Consider the following 13,489-nt stretch of genomic DNA (forward strand, 5'->3'; position numbering starts at 1 on the left):
TTCATCCATTTTTGTGGAATATCCTTAATCGCTGATTATCATTCAGGAGCAGTTTGATGCCAATTTTCTGACTTTCAAGTTGCAGCACAGCCCCTCAGTGGCCCAGATGAAAAGCACACATCAGATTAAAATAAAGACCAAAAACATGAAAATGACTATTCGAGCACAACACCGATAGAATATGTTAAGGTTCAAAGCTTTGATTAAAGTACATAATCGGGATTAATAATTAAAGAAAGACAAACTTGCATTGATATTGCATTTTAAGTATAACCTGACATCTCAAAGCATTTTACAGCCAAACAAAAACTCTTTGAAACATAGTTACTGTTGTAATGTCGGAAATGCAGCAGTCAATTTGCATTCAATAGGAAATGTGGATATGAGGTTCAAGAATACAGAAAACCAAGACCAGCTTTGTCAGGGCGAAACACTTATTAACATCAAAGAAACAGAACCTAAATCTTAGGAAAAAAGTGCCGAGATGCTACAACCTGGTCATTTATGTTTAATGTCTCTGAGAAATGGACAGCAAATAAAAATATTACAGATAAGCTGAATTATTTAAGACTCACATACAAACACAGCATCAAACGGAGAAAGATACAATTGTTAGAAGGAAAGATTGACAAATATGGGAAAGGGAAGCAGAGAAGAAAATAACTGAATAACATAATGAATTGGATGGAGCTGACCCATGCAGAATGTGTGAGGGCAGCACAGAACAGACAGATGGAGATTCATGGCAGTCAACCTTTTAGGAAGATGATGACACCAATAAATGCCAAGCCTCATTATAATCAGATAAGTCAGTAAAATTCAGAACAGTTATCTTAGAAACAGGGAGGAAGAAATATTCTGAAAGGCTTTCAAAACTTTAACAATGCTATAGATAAACAAATTCAACTAAGTTTCAGAGATAACAAGGTGTAGAGCTAGATGAATACAGCAGGCCAAGCAGCATCAGAGGAGCAGGAAGGCTGATGTTTCTGGTCTAGATCCTTCTTCAGAATTGGGGAAGGGAAGGGGATTCTGAAATAAATAGGGAGAGAGGGGGAGGCAGATAGAAGATGGATAAATGAGAAGATAGGTGGAGGGGAGACAGATAGGTCAAAGAGGCAGGGATGGAGTCAGTAAAGGTGAGTGTTGGTGGGGAGTTAGGGAGAGGATAGGTCAGTCCAGGGAGGATGAACAGGTCAAGGAGGCGAGATGAGGCTGGTAGGCAGGAGTTGGGGGTGGGGCTTGAGGTGGGAGGAGTGGATAGGTGGGTGGAAGGACAGTTGAAAGAGGCTGGAATGGGTTGGGATGGTTTTGGGACACAGTCAGGGGTGGGGAGATTTTGAAGCTGGTGAATTCCACACTGATACCATTGGGCTGCAGGGTTCCCAAGCGGAATATGACTTGCTGTTCCTGTAACCTTTGGTGGCATCATTGTAGCAAATTGTCCCAAATTATTCATTGGCCAACTCTCTCACTCTTGTCTCCCAATCTGTTGGATTCAATTTATCACTGCAGTATGCATTGGCTATTGAGAGAGGAGCAGTTTATCTTATTTCAAACTGAAATCGTGAAAAATCCATTAATATAGTATATACTTACAGTTGTAGGTACTGAAAGTTTAATTAATCATACATGTTGAATTTTATACAGCTAAATGAACAGGCTTTCACAAATATTGCTACTCTACATGTGCTCAGTATCAATGGAAACTATTTTAATTCAATAGCATATACTACTGTACTTTTATTGTTCCTCAAGCATACTGTTTTTAATGTTTAGGTTTAACATACACAGCTTTGAATGTTTTTGTTTTGTGTACAGATTTTAAATGATAATGATCAGTATTCAGTATTTTAATTCACGGCAAAAGCACTGTTTCTAATACCTTAAAATTTAGAAATCCAAATAGTAGCCTTTTGATTTTTTTTGCCTACAATGCAATTAATGCTCATTTCATATAGCAGAGGTAGGAAAAAGTAAATCAATTAAAACATACCAGCTGGCAGAGCAAGGATGTATGGTCTCTTTTGACACAGTGGTAACAACTCTATTGTAAAAAACAGCTGGAAATCACAGTGGGTCACGTGTCGAGCGCTGGAGCAGGAAAGGGTGCTGTGATCAGAATGTGAGAACGGCAGAACAATGGCATGTTTAACTGCCAAGCTGGAAAGAACAGATGGTCCCACTGGATATTGGGGAGGGGCTGGGGTGAGGGGGAGACATGGCAACAGAGAATGCAATAAGTAAAGCTACAAGAAAGGTAAGAAATGGGAGTAAGTTCACAATCTGAAGGTGTTGAACTCAATATGAAGTCAAGAAGATTTTAAAATGCCTAATCTGAAGATAAGATGCTGTTTCTCTAATTTGCACTGTGACTTGCTGGAGCACATATGCAGAGGACAGACATGTGGGCATGTGAGCAGGATGCTGTGTTAAAATGACCAGCTACAGAAAGATTGGGGTCATGCTTGCGCACGGACTGGAGATGTTCTGCAAAGCAGTTACCCACTCTGTGTTTAGTTTCTCCAATGTAGAGTAGGCCACGTTGGGTGCAGCAAGTGCAATAGACCAGACTGGAAGAGGTACAGGTGAAAAACTGCTTCACCTGGAAAGACTGTTTAGGCCCTTGGATGGTGAACAGGGAGGAGTTGAAGGGGAAGGCGTTGCACCTTCTGTGCTTACATGGGATAGTGCCGTGAGGAGTGTGGTGTTGGAGGTCATGGAGGATTGGACTAGGGTGTCCCAGAGGGAATGGCCCCTGCGAAATGCATACAGTGGAGTGACAGGAAGATGTGTTTGGTAGTGGCAGTCTGCTGGAGTTGTCCAAAATAGCAGAGGATGATCCTTTGAATGCGGAGGCTGGTGGGATGAAAAGCGATGGGAAGGGGCAAGCGCAGAAGCATTGGTGATAGGCTGGATGCAATTGAGGGCCCTGTCAACTGGTGGATGGGAAACCACAGTTATGGAAGAAAGAAGCCATGTCAGCAGTGCTCAGCAGTAACTGCTGCTGAAGGCTAAAACATAATCCTGGTTCCGCAGCAGCTTGATCTACCCGTTCAGGTTGCTTCCATTGTTCTAACTTTAAAAAAAAATCCCAAGGCCTCATAAGCTATTTGCTTTACTGGCTTGGCTCCTGTCTCAACCTTGTTTCATTTTTAAAAAAAAGGCAAAATGCACCTCTTAAAATCTTAATACCATCACAGACTTAAAAAATACGCATCAATATACAAAGATGGCTTAATTTTAAATACTAATAGCATAAGTTTACAGGTTTATTAAACTGACTCTAAGTATGCAAACCTTCACCGATACAGTCCATATTTTTGCCCCTGCTACCACTGAATACCTCAGTCTTCCTTAAAAGTCATCACAATAGGTCGGTAATTACATTCTCTGCTTATGCCACGTGTACAATTTTCAAATAGAATGGCTGCAATGATAAGGCCCATCTAAACAGTCTGGAATTTTTATTCTAAAAAAATCTTCCCGTAACCTTTAAGGAGTTATTGATCAGTATGTACAATTGTCTCAGACACCTTACTGACAATATAAAATGTTGCAACATTAACACCAAATTCAAGATCTTCTTCTCAACTGTGGAATATTTCTGTTGTTAATTATTCAATTTTCTGGGAAGTACTCAATAGGTCTTTCTATCTTCTCGTTCTTTTTACAAGAGTACAGCACCAACTGTCACATCACTCTCATCAATAGCCACCTCGAATACCTTCACATAATCGTGGCTAACACTGGCATAGTTGTTAAACTGCATTCAGGCTGTCAAATGCCTTCTGTCATTCCTCTGCCCACTGAAATTTTCTGCACTACTTCAACAAGTCAGTCAGTCAATGCAGCAACCACCTCGTTAAAATTTGGTACGAAGTTCTGATTAAAAACCACTCAAGGGGAGGCAATGGCCCAGTGGTACTATTGCTAGACTGTTAATCTAGAGGCCCAAAATAACATTCTGGGGACCTAAATTCAAATCCCCCCACAGCTGATGGTGGAATTTGAATTTTTTAAAAAATCTGGAATTAAGAATCTAATAATGACCATGAATCGCTTGTCTGGAAAACTCATCTGGTTCACTCACGTCCTTTACGGAAGGAAACTGCCACCCATTCTTGGTCTGGCCTATATGTGACTCAAGACCCACAGCTATGTGGATGAATCTGAAAAGCTCTCTGGGCAATTTGTCAGCGACACCCTCATCTCGTTAATGAATAAAAATAACTCAATCCCAGGATTCACAGAACTTCCCACAGAAGTTCCTATGTGGTCCCAATGCAGTCCAGGCCAATAAAATTGTTTTTGTATTTTGGCCCAAGTTTTGCTCTGTCCCAAATGACCTCCTAATGGTAATTCACATGCTACCTGCAACATCTCCTTTCTATAATCCACCGGTAATACAACTTGTTGAATTCTGTCCATTTCTTAATCACCCTGGATATGTGATGGTCTCCACTTCCCTATCAAGACCTCATTTTTAAGATAGTAACATGATGGAATACACTTAAATTCTTATTCTGTGTTTGCTTTTTGATACAACTGCTTTAGTTTTTCATCTTCCTGCTGCAATTCAGCTATCTTATTTGAACTGCAAATAGCCACTTTATCCTCCACTGTTTCTTATTTTATCTCAACTGCTTGATCAAGCATTGTCTTGGATAATTGAACTTCAACTTCCTTTTCTTTATTCTTTGATTCCTCCTCCTGTTTCCACCTGTGGCTTTGTAGCCTTATTACCACAGTTAGTAAAAATCCCAGAATATATTGCAACACCTCAGTTGCCCGATTTTCCACCAGCTTTTCAACCACAGCAGGCATCACTCCCGTCTGTGATCCAGCAATATCATTACCAAAGATGAAGTTTACTTCTGGAGCGGAGAATTCCTCTATTGCTCCTATCACCTCTTCACTCTTCCCCGCAGTCTCCAACCTCACTTTATACAACAGAACACTGTTCTTCTCACCAAGAATTCCACATATTACCATGTTTTCTAGCAATACTTCTGAGTTACATAGCTTTTCATCTCTCAACAAAGATTGACTTGCTCCCATATTTCTTAAAATCTTAATTTCTTTACCTACTCCTCCTGGCATACATCAGTAAACCTTGCCCATGCAAGTAAATTCTTTAAAGAGATCTGGCACTTTGTTCTCAACCAACCCCTGACCAGGTTGTGCGTATTTTGCGGGGTTTTTCTTTTAGCATCTGTGTGCTTTCCTATATCATTTCAACAAAATTCTCTGGCTAACCCTGTTTTTCCACATCCCTCTTCCCTGTGCTTTTTCTAAACCTCTGACACTATGTCTTCATGTGGCCTACTTTGTTATAGAAAAAAAACCTGAGCTTTTTGATTTCTCTTTTCCCCTCATGGGTTTCCTTTTTACTCTGTGGCCATTGATCTTTAGTATCTTCAACGATATCTCCTTTTCCCTTACCACCTAAGAATTTCTCTTTTCCTCATGAAAAGCCAAACATTGTGAACCAACTCATAATCATCTGTCATTTCAGCTGCTAATCTTGCAGTCTTAACTCTCTGCTCTTCCACATGAGTTCTCACTACTTCAGGAAGTCAATTTTTGAACTCCTCCAAAATAATCATCTAAGGGCATCACGTTTGATCTATTTTCAATTCCCTTAGCCACCGATCAAAATTACTTTGTTTGATCCCTTCAAACTCTGTGTACATTTGATCTGGTTTCCACCTTAGATTCTGAAAACATTGTCTGTAGATTTCTGGTACTACCTCATGTGCACTTAAGATAGCATTTTTCAGTTCATCATTCTCCCCAGATACTACAACTGATAGTAACGCAAATACCTCACTAGCCTTACCTACCAACTTTGTTTAGATCAACGGTACCATGTGTCACCAGCCACTTCATTTGTTTAGCCACTTTCTGAAATGAAATGATAACGTTTTTTACATCCTTCTTTCCAAACTTAGGCAACACTTGGACATTTTTAAACAGATCCCAGACGGGCCTTTGGTTTTGATGGAATTGCTCTCCATCAATGTCCTCATCACTACTTTTACCTTTCATCTCTACTTCTGCCATTTTAAGTTGGCTTTTGAGTTTCTAGTTTCGAGCTCTGAAGTTCAAAGGTCTCTTTCTCTCTTTCTTCTGCTAGGGTCTTTCTTTCATTTCTTTTTCCTCTGCTTTTCAGAATTCAAAATGCTTCATTTCCTTTTGCCTCAAGCTGCTTCATTATCAAATTAATTTTAGCCATTTCTAAAGATTCTGATGACATTCCTGGCAATTATAAATGCCGTGTGATTGCCACAATTACTTCCCCTTTCCTCACAGACACAAGCAACACCAACTTCAAATTGTTTGCTAATTCCAAAAACTTTGCCATGCTCACTTTCTGTAAAACTCCTGAAGTGACTGCTTCCACCCCCAGGAAACTCTGTGTGGCTTAAAGCGCTATTATTACACAAGGCAAACTTTCTCAAATGAAGCAAATGCAATACATGAGAAAAAATACTAACACTCACCACTCACTGCCTTCGAACCCAACAACCCTAAACCCAACTTAGAACTGGGGAAAGTCACAAGTCACATGATACCAGGTTACAGTCCAACAAGTTTATTTGAAATCCCAAGCTTTTAGAACACCACACCATCGCCAGGTGAAGTCTCACTTCACCAGATGAAGGAGCAATGCTCCAAAAGCTTGGGATTTCAAACAAACCTGTTGAACTCTAGCCTAGTGTGACTTCTGACTTTGTCTACCTAGGTCCAACACTAGTACCTCCACATCATAGAATTAGAGATTTGATACTGACAAGAGCCCCCAGTTCATTATGGGCCAGACTGAAACCCTCTTGCAATTTATTAAGATAGTCTAGGCCCTAACATTTTCTTATTTTAAAATGGTACATGTAAGGCATTGCATTCCAGTCAAACTACTAGTCTTGAAGCAAAGTACACTTTATTCATACACTGCAGTTAAAATACAACAAAAGAAAGAAGGAATTGGAATAATTTAACTCTATTAGAAACTTGACAGAATAATAGATTATTTAGCGACTAAACAGTAACATGTTCCAAAATAGTAGCATACTATAAACACACCCTTGACAAAGGCAAATTCAGTAAAACAGTCTACTTCATATGCAACTCTAGCAGTAGGAAGAGAGCCCAAGCTTTTAGCTGCAGCAGAGAGAGGAAAAAAATAGCTTCCACATCCAACTTCATGAGCTTAGCAGTAACTGCTGCTGAAGGCTAAAGCTAAAAATCCTGGTTCTGCAGGAGCTTGACTGCACCCATTCAGGCTGCTTCTATTGTTCCAACTTTTAAAAAAAACCAAGGCCTCACAAGCTGTTTACTTTACACTGGCTGGAGCGGACTGCTCTTCACCTCAGACTCAACCTTTCTCATAAAACTAAAAGGGAGAAAATACACCTCTTAAAATCATAGTATCACCACAGAAGTTATCAAGTAGAAACTGGATACACTTCATGGAAAAACCGGAGGGGGAGAAAAGACAGAGGGGAACTAAATTCTCAGATCCTCCTGCACACCTTCAAGGCAAATGATCACAGGCCTTGTTAGTGAAACTCACATCACATGAGCAAATTATAAACAAAAAATGAGTGCCAATTATATCAGACAAAATTGCTGGTGGAGGGTAAGTGGGGCTAAGAGTGCAAGACACAAAAGCAATTTTGCTTACCATCAAAAGTACTTTTCCCCAGAAGTTAATGCTTTATCAAGTTAACTCGTTTGTTTCTGCATAACATTCTTCATTATCCCTATAATTGCAGTGAACATCGCATCAGTAGTGTTGTAAGATTTTCCGTGTGATGTAGATTAAATAAAACGTTGTTTGTTAGTTTTACAGTGATCAATTAGATTTTGAATACATTACGCTAACACTTGCAATATGGACTTGCCCAAACCAACATCACAATATTACTAAAGGATGTCAAGAAACTGTTTTGAAAGACATCTTTCTTTGTATTTCAGTGATAATACAAATTGCTTCACAATGCTTCGTCCTGCTGCATTCAGAAGGTGGTCTCTGTCTGTCAGTTTGTAGCACTCTTTTCCAACTCTACACATGCAGTTAGAATGAATTTACTTCTTCAACCAGAGCCAACTGTTGACAAAACAAGCTGCAATGATGATGGAATACAGCACAAATTCCTTTCGAGCATGGTCCCGACTTTCCTGTTCCAATAATTGTAGGCGCCGATTCAACTTGTTCAACTGAAAGAGAAAAAGGTTGACCCTATTGTGCAATGAAGGAGTTCAATGCCAAAATAAAAACTGTAAATTATTGCTTTTCTTCTCTTACCCCTTTCTCCGGGATTTAAAATAGATCTCTACAAACTGGGAGGTCAATATAGGGTTAAAAGTTATTTTATTTAGTGTTTGAAGTTGCTTTGTAGTCTAAGGGTTTTGGACAAAGTGTCCAATATTCATACTGAATGCTATGTTTGGGAAACATTTTCCAGGTAAAGATACACACAGCTCTGAAAACATAACTACACCCCAAATCCAGGGAAGTTGCTGTTCCTGCAACAGTCTAATTGTCATACTCATCATACTTTCACATGTAAACGTTGCTGTTCAAAACTTTTTACCTGACGTCGAAGTGTTACAATTTCCATGACACTGAAATTTTCAAGGACTCCTTCAGGTACTGTGTAGTCATGGGCCATGCTGAAAAATTAAAAGGCAAACATAAACTTCGCTCTTCTCCGATAGTAATTTTAGGACAGCACTCCTCAAATCTCTGAATTAGAATCATCATGCAGAACAGAGCTTGTCAAACTTCAACCTTCAGATTTATACCAAAATTTTAACTACTAGAAAAGGCTTCGTAAGCCAGCACAGACTTTATATTACAAATAAAATCTAACATTCATAAACCTGCTCAACTAAATTCTGCAAGCCATATCATAATGCACACTATCCCACTCACCCATTGTCCTTTTCCTTGTTGATGTGCATTGACTCCCTGTCACCTAGTATCCTAAATTTTAAATTCCAATAGTCAACGTGCTAAACTGCCTTCATAGATTTCCTCTACACCATCTCCAATCTCTTTCAGCCAGACAACCAAATGTATCCCCGTGAACGCTCCATTTTTATGGATCTGACTTTGTGCATGCTCCATTTTCTTTATTCCACACTTAACGTGGTGTCATGTTCCATCTAGGTCATCCACACTAAATTTAATCCTTGAACATCTTGGATACATTCCAACCCAAAATTCATTTTTTTGGCATAGCTCTGATCACCCCTCCCAATTTTTCTGAAATTGCATCGGTGAAGCATCCCAAGATGGCTCTCGACATTAAAAGGTACTGTAAGAAATGTAAAAATTAGGAGGGGCAGGTCGTTTAGCCTTTCAAGCCAACTAAGTCACTCAAAAAGGTCACAGCTGATCTTCCACCTCAAATCCACCTTCTTGCACTATTCCCATATCCTTTAACACCCAAAACAATTAATGTTGGTCTTGAACACAATCAACATCCACCAGTACCTGGAGTAAAGAATTCTAAAGATTCACGACTGAGTGAAGAAATTTCTTTACAATTCTTTATTGGTTGAGTCCTTATTCTCTGACAATGGTGATCCTTTCAGTTAGGGTAAGCATTTCCTCAGCAGCAACACTGTAAAACGCCATAATAACTGTACATTCTTCAATTAGAACTTCTAAAATCCAGGTACTAAAGGGTGTGTGTTCTACATCTTCTCAGAGGCTAGTCTCTTACTATCGGAATCATTCCAGTGAACCTTTGTTCCACTCAGCTTAGGCCAAGTATGTTATTCGTTAGTAAAAGAGACATAACTATATGCAGCCTTATTTGCATGTCCTCACAGTTCCCTATACAATGGTAGTAAAATGTCTTTTCACAAGTCAACAAAAGGTAACATCCCACATCTTCACATTAGCTTGTTGTATCAGCATTATAACTTTGTGATTCACGTACAAGAACACCCAGGTCTCTCTAAGATGTTAACATTGCCCAGTTTTCCACCAAAAATATTCTGCTTTTAAACATTTCACATTTCACTGTGTTGCATTCCATCAGCCGTGTTCATGTCCATCCGTCCAACCTGTTTCTAGCCCTATGTAGTTTCTCTGCATCATCCTCAGCATTTATGTTCCTATTAACAAATTTGAATACTTACTCAGTCCCTTCATTTTGGCCACATAGATAAATAGTAAAAAGCTGAATATCAAGTACTGATCCTTGAGGTACATCACTAGCTATAGAGAGTCAATCTGAAAGTACTTGTTTATTCCTACTCTTCCGATTGTCCATTAACAAGTTCTCAATCTCTGCCAGTATCTAACCCCGACCCCTAAGATCTAATGTTCTGCAACAATCTGCCGCATATACCAGTTGAGATCCTAAACATATTACAATATTACATCTGCTGGTTCCTCCTTAACCATCCTACTAGTAGCATCCTAAAGAACTTGTCTGATTTTGCAAACTCAATTTTCCTTTAATAAACCATAAATGTTGGCTTTACTTAACCACAGTATCATTTTCTAAGTGTCTGCGACTGCGTTCCTAATCGTAAACGCTAGCATTTTGCCTATGATGAATGCTAGTCTAACAGGTCCATAATTGCTGGTTTTGCCTTTCCCTCTTTTCTTAAATAACAGGCTTATGTTTGATACCTTTTAATTCAAGGAAACTGCTCAAAGAATCCAAGGAATCCTGGAACTACACTAAGAATCTAACATACAACTTGTTGGTACATTGCAACAATCACAATCATTTTTTTCTACTTTTGAAATCCCACAAAGATACAGGAATATCAATCCAGCAGTAATTATACTTGAAATACAAGTAACTTCCAGAGAAGGGTTTTCTGATATCTCAAAGGATACATGCAGTTATATATAAATGTAAGTCTTTTATTATAGAGAAGTATTTTAATACAATCATGACAAAAACTAATGAATCGAAGCTCATTCAGAGAAATCACATCCTGCAGTGACAGACCCACTGAATTGCAATCTACTCACTTCCTTGGAACTAAAGAAACAGCTCAGCATTTGATAAACAGGTCTCCGTTCTCTCTCGGACAAATATATGACAGATCATAATAACAGACCACAAGATAGGAGTAGAATTAGGCTATTCAGCCCATTGAGTCTGCTCTGTCAATCCTTAACCTCATTCTCCTGCCTTCTACCTGCAGCCTTTGATCACCCTACTAATCAAGGCCCTATCTTTGTCTTAAAGACACCCAATGACTTAGCCTCCACAGCCTTCTGTAGTATTGAATTCCACAGATTCACCATCTTCTGGGTGAAGAAATTCCATCTCATCTTGTTTCTAAAGGGTCGTCCTTTCACTCTGAGATTGTGTCCTTGCGTCCTACTTGTAGAAACATTATCTACATCCACACTACCCATGCCTCTCAACATTCCACAAGTTTCCATGAGATCCCCCTCATCCTTCTAAACTCTATAGAGTACAGACCCAGAGTCCTCAACGTGTCCTCATATGACAAGCCTTTCAACCCCAGCATCATTCTAGTAAGCTTCTTTTGGACCATTTCCAGGCCAGCATATCCCTCCTTAGGCACTGAGCCCTAAACTGCGCACAATATTCCAAATGCAGTCTGACCACAGCCTTGTAGAGCCTCAGCAGTACATCGTTGCCCTTGTATTCTAGCCCTCTCAAAATATATGCAAACATTGTATTTGTCTTCCCAATTTCCAACTAAAGCTGCAAATTAACCTTAAGAACCATGAACTAGGGCTCCTAGGTCCCTTTGCACTTCAGATTTCTGAAGTCTTTCCCCTATTTAGAAAATAGTTTATCCCTCTACTCATTCTTTCAAAGTAGATAACCTCAAACTATACCACATTATATTTTATGTGAAACCCCAAAGAACTGCAGATGCTGTAAATCAGGAACAAAAGCGTGCAGAAGTTGCTGGAAAAGCTCAGCAGGTTTGGCAGTATCCATGAAGAAAAATCAGTGTTAACGAGGTTCTGAGGAAGGGTCATCCAACTTGAGAGGTTAACTCCAATTTTTCTTCACAAATGCTGCCAGACCTACTAAGTTTTACAGCAACTTTTGCTTTTGTTCCATAGTATATTCTTTTCGCTACTTCTATGCCCACTCTCTTAGCTTGTCCAAATCCTTCTGCAGCCACCTCACCTCCTCAACACTACCTGTCCTTCAGTTTTTTTTGTCATCTGCAAATTGAGTAATAATGTCCTCAGTTTCTTCATCCAGATTGTTAATGTATAACATGAATAGTTGTGGTCCCAACACTAACCCCTGTGGAATTCCACTAGTTACCAGCTGCCAAAAGACCCCTCTAGCCCCACACTCTGCCTTGTCTATCCATGTCAGCACCTTGCTCCTAGCATAGAACAGAATCATAGAATCCCTAGAGTGTGGATTATGGGGTGTTATCTTATTCAGCAGCCTCCTGTGCAACACCTTGGCAGCTCTTTGAAAGATTAGTACACCAGTATATAAACTATACCTTGGCAGATTATAGGCTCATGACTCCTGTATTTATCAAATCAAGTTAGCAAGGAATTCCTCAACTACAAGTACAATGGGCCATTTGCACACAAAGCTGACAACGTAAATTTTTAAAAATAAAATGTTGTTATTTTGACTGCCTTCTAACAAGAAACAAATCAATCTATTTATTATAGGTACAGGACTACTCAATCATTGTCCTTGAAATGCATAACAGATACTGAAATTGTTTTGCTGGCAACAGCTTATGAACTGGAAACTTCAATGTACAGTCAATTTTTTTTTCATTAATGGGTATGTTAATAATAAATATGTATCTCTTCCTATGTACATAAAACTATCCTGTGCTTATTTTAAATTAGAGTTATTATTCTTTACTCCAGTTCAAATGGTCCAAATTCCTGAGATTTTTATATTCTTAGTGATATGATAAATTTTGCAATGCAATTAATGGTATTTACGAATACAACGTGTAATTATACAACATTGTAATTGCCTGAAAGATCCAAAAGGTACAGCAGGATTCAAGAGAGAAAATGTATTTTCATGGACTACGAGCATGACTAAGCAAGGAGTTTTTGAAATTGGGAAAGAGTTAGCAAGACTTGTAGCAAGAGTATTCCAAAGTGTGAAGTTGTGATAGTAGAAGACTGTGTCTATATGTGAAGGGGCTAAGGATTCAAATTAGTTGAGGCTCAACGGGATGGAGATACAAGTTCAGATGTAGAACTAAAATAGGATGAACAATGTACAGAACCAATTGGAAAATTGTAAACAAAAACAAGGAATAACAAACAGGGGAAAAAGAAAAAAAAAATCAGGAGTAGGAAAGGGAAAAGGAACAAAATTTTTGTACAAATCTTCAATTCTGTCTCATACAAAGCTATGCTTGTGAACATTTTTAGTAAATAACCTTGCATGAGAGTAATAGGGGCTGCAAGAAGTAAGTGGAGCATTCCAGTTTTACTTTCTTCCCTAATCACACATGACATACTCAG

The 13,489-nt window shown here is 39.0% G+C and overlaps 1 protein-coding gene across 4 annotated transcripts in view; it reads right to left on the reverse strand.

Moving 5' to 3' along the window:
- Positions 1 to 6,841: 6,841 nt before the first annotated feature.
- LOC125458803 (mitochondrial fission factor-like) overlaps positions 6,842 to 13,489 on the reverse strand; it is a 29,622-nt gene continuing 22,974 nt past the window's right edge. For 2 of the 4 annotated variants that reach the window (XM_048544493.2, XM_048544492.2), the window contains 2 exons: positions 8,601 to 8,679; positions 6,842 to 8,223 (listed from right to left, as the gene is read on the reverse strand). In XM_048544493.2, coding sequence (XP_048400450.1) covers positions 8,092 to 8,223; positions 8,601 to 8,679 — 211 coding nt within the window. In that variant the 3' untranslated portion in view covers positions 6,842 to 8,091. The remainder of the gene's footprint in view (positions 8,224 to 8,600; positions 8,680 to 13,489) is intronic. The other 2 variants (XM_048544490.2, XM_048544494.2) reach the window with 2 other exon arrangements.

The sequence above is a fragment of the Stegostoma tigrinum genome, chromosome 15 (genome assembly GCF_030684315.1).
Source record: "Stegostoma tigrinum isolate sSteTig4 chromosome 15, sSteTig4.hap1, whole genome shotgun sequence".
Lineage (NCBI taxonomy): Eukaryota > Metazoa > Chordata > Chondrichthyes > Orectolobiformes > Stegostomatidae > Stegostoma > Stegostoma tigrinum.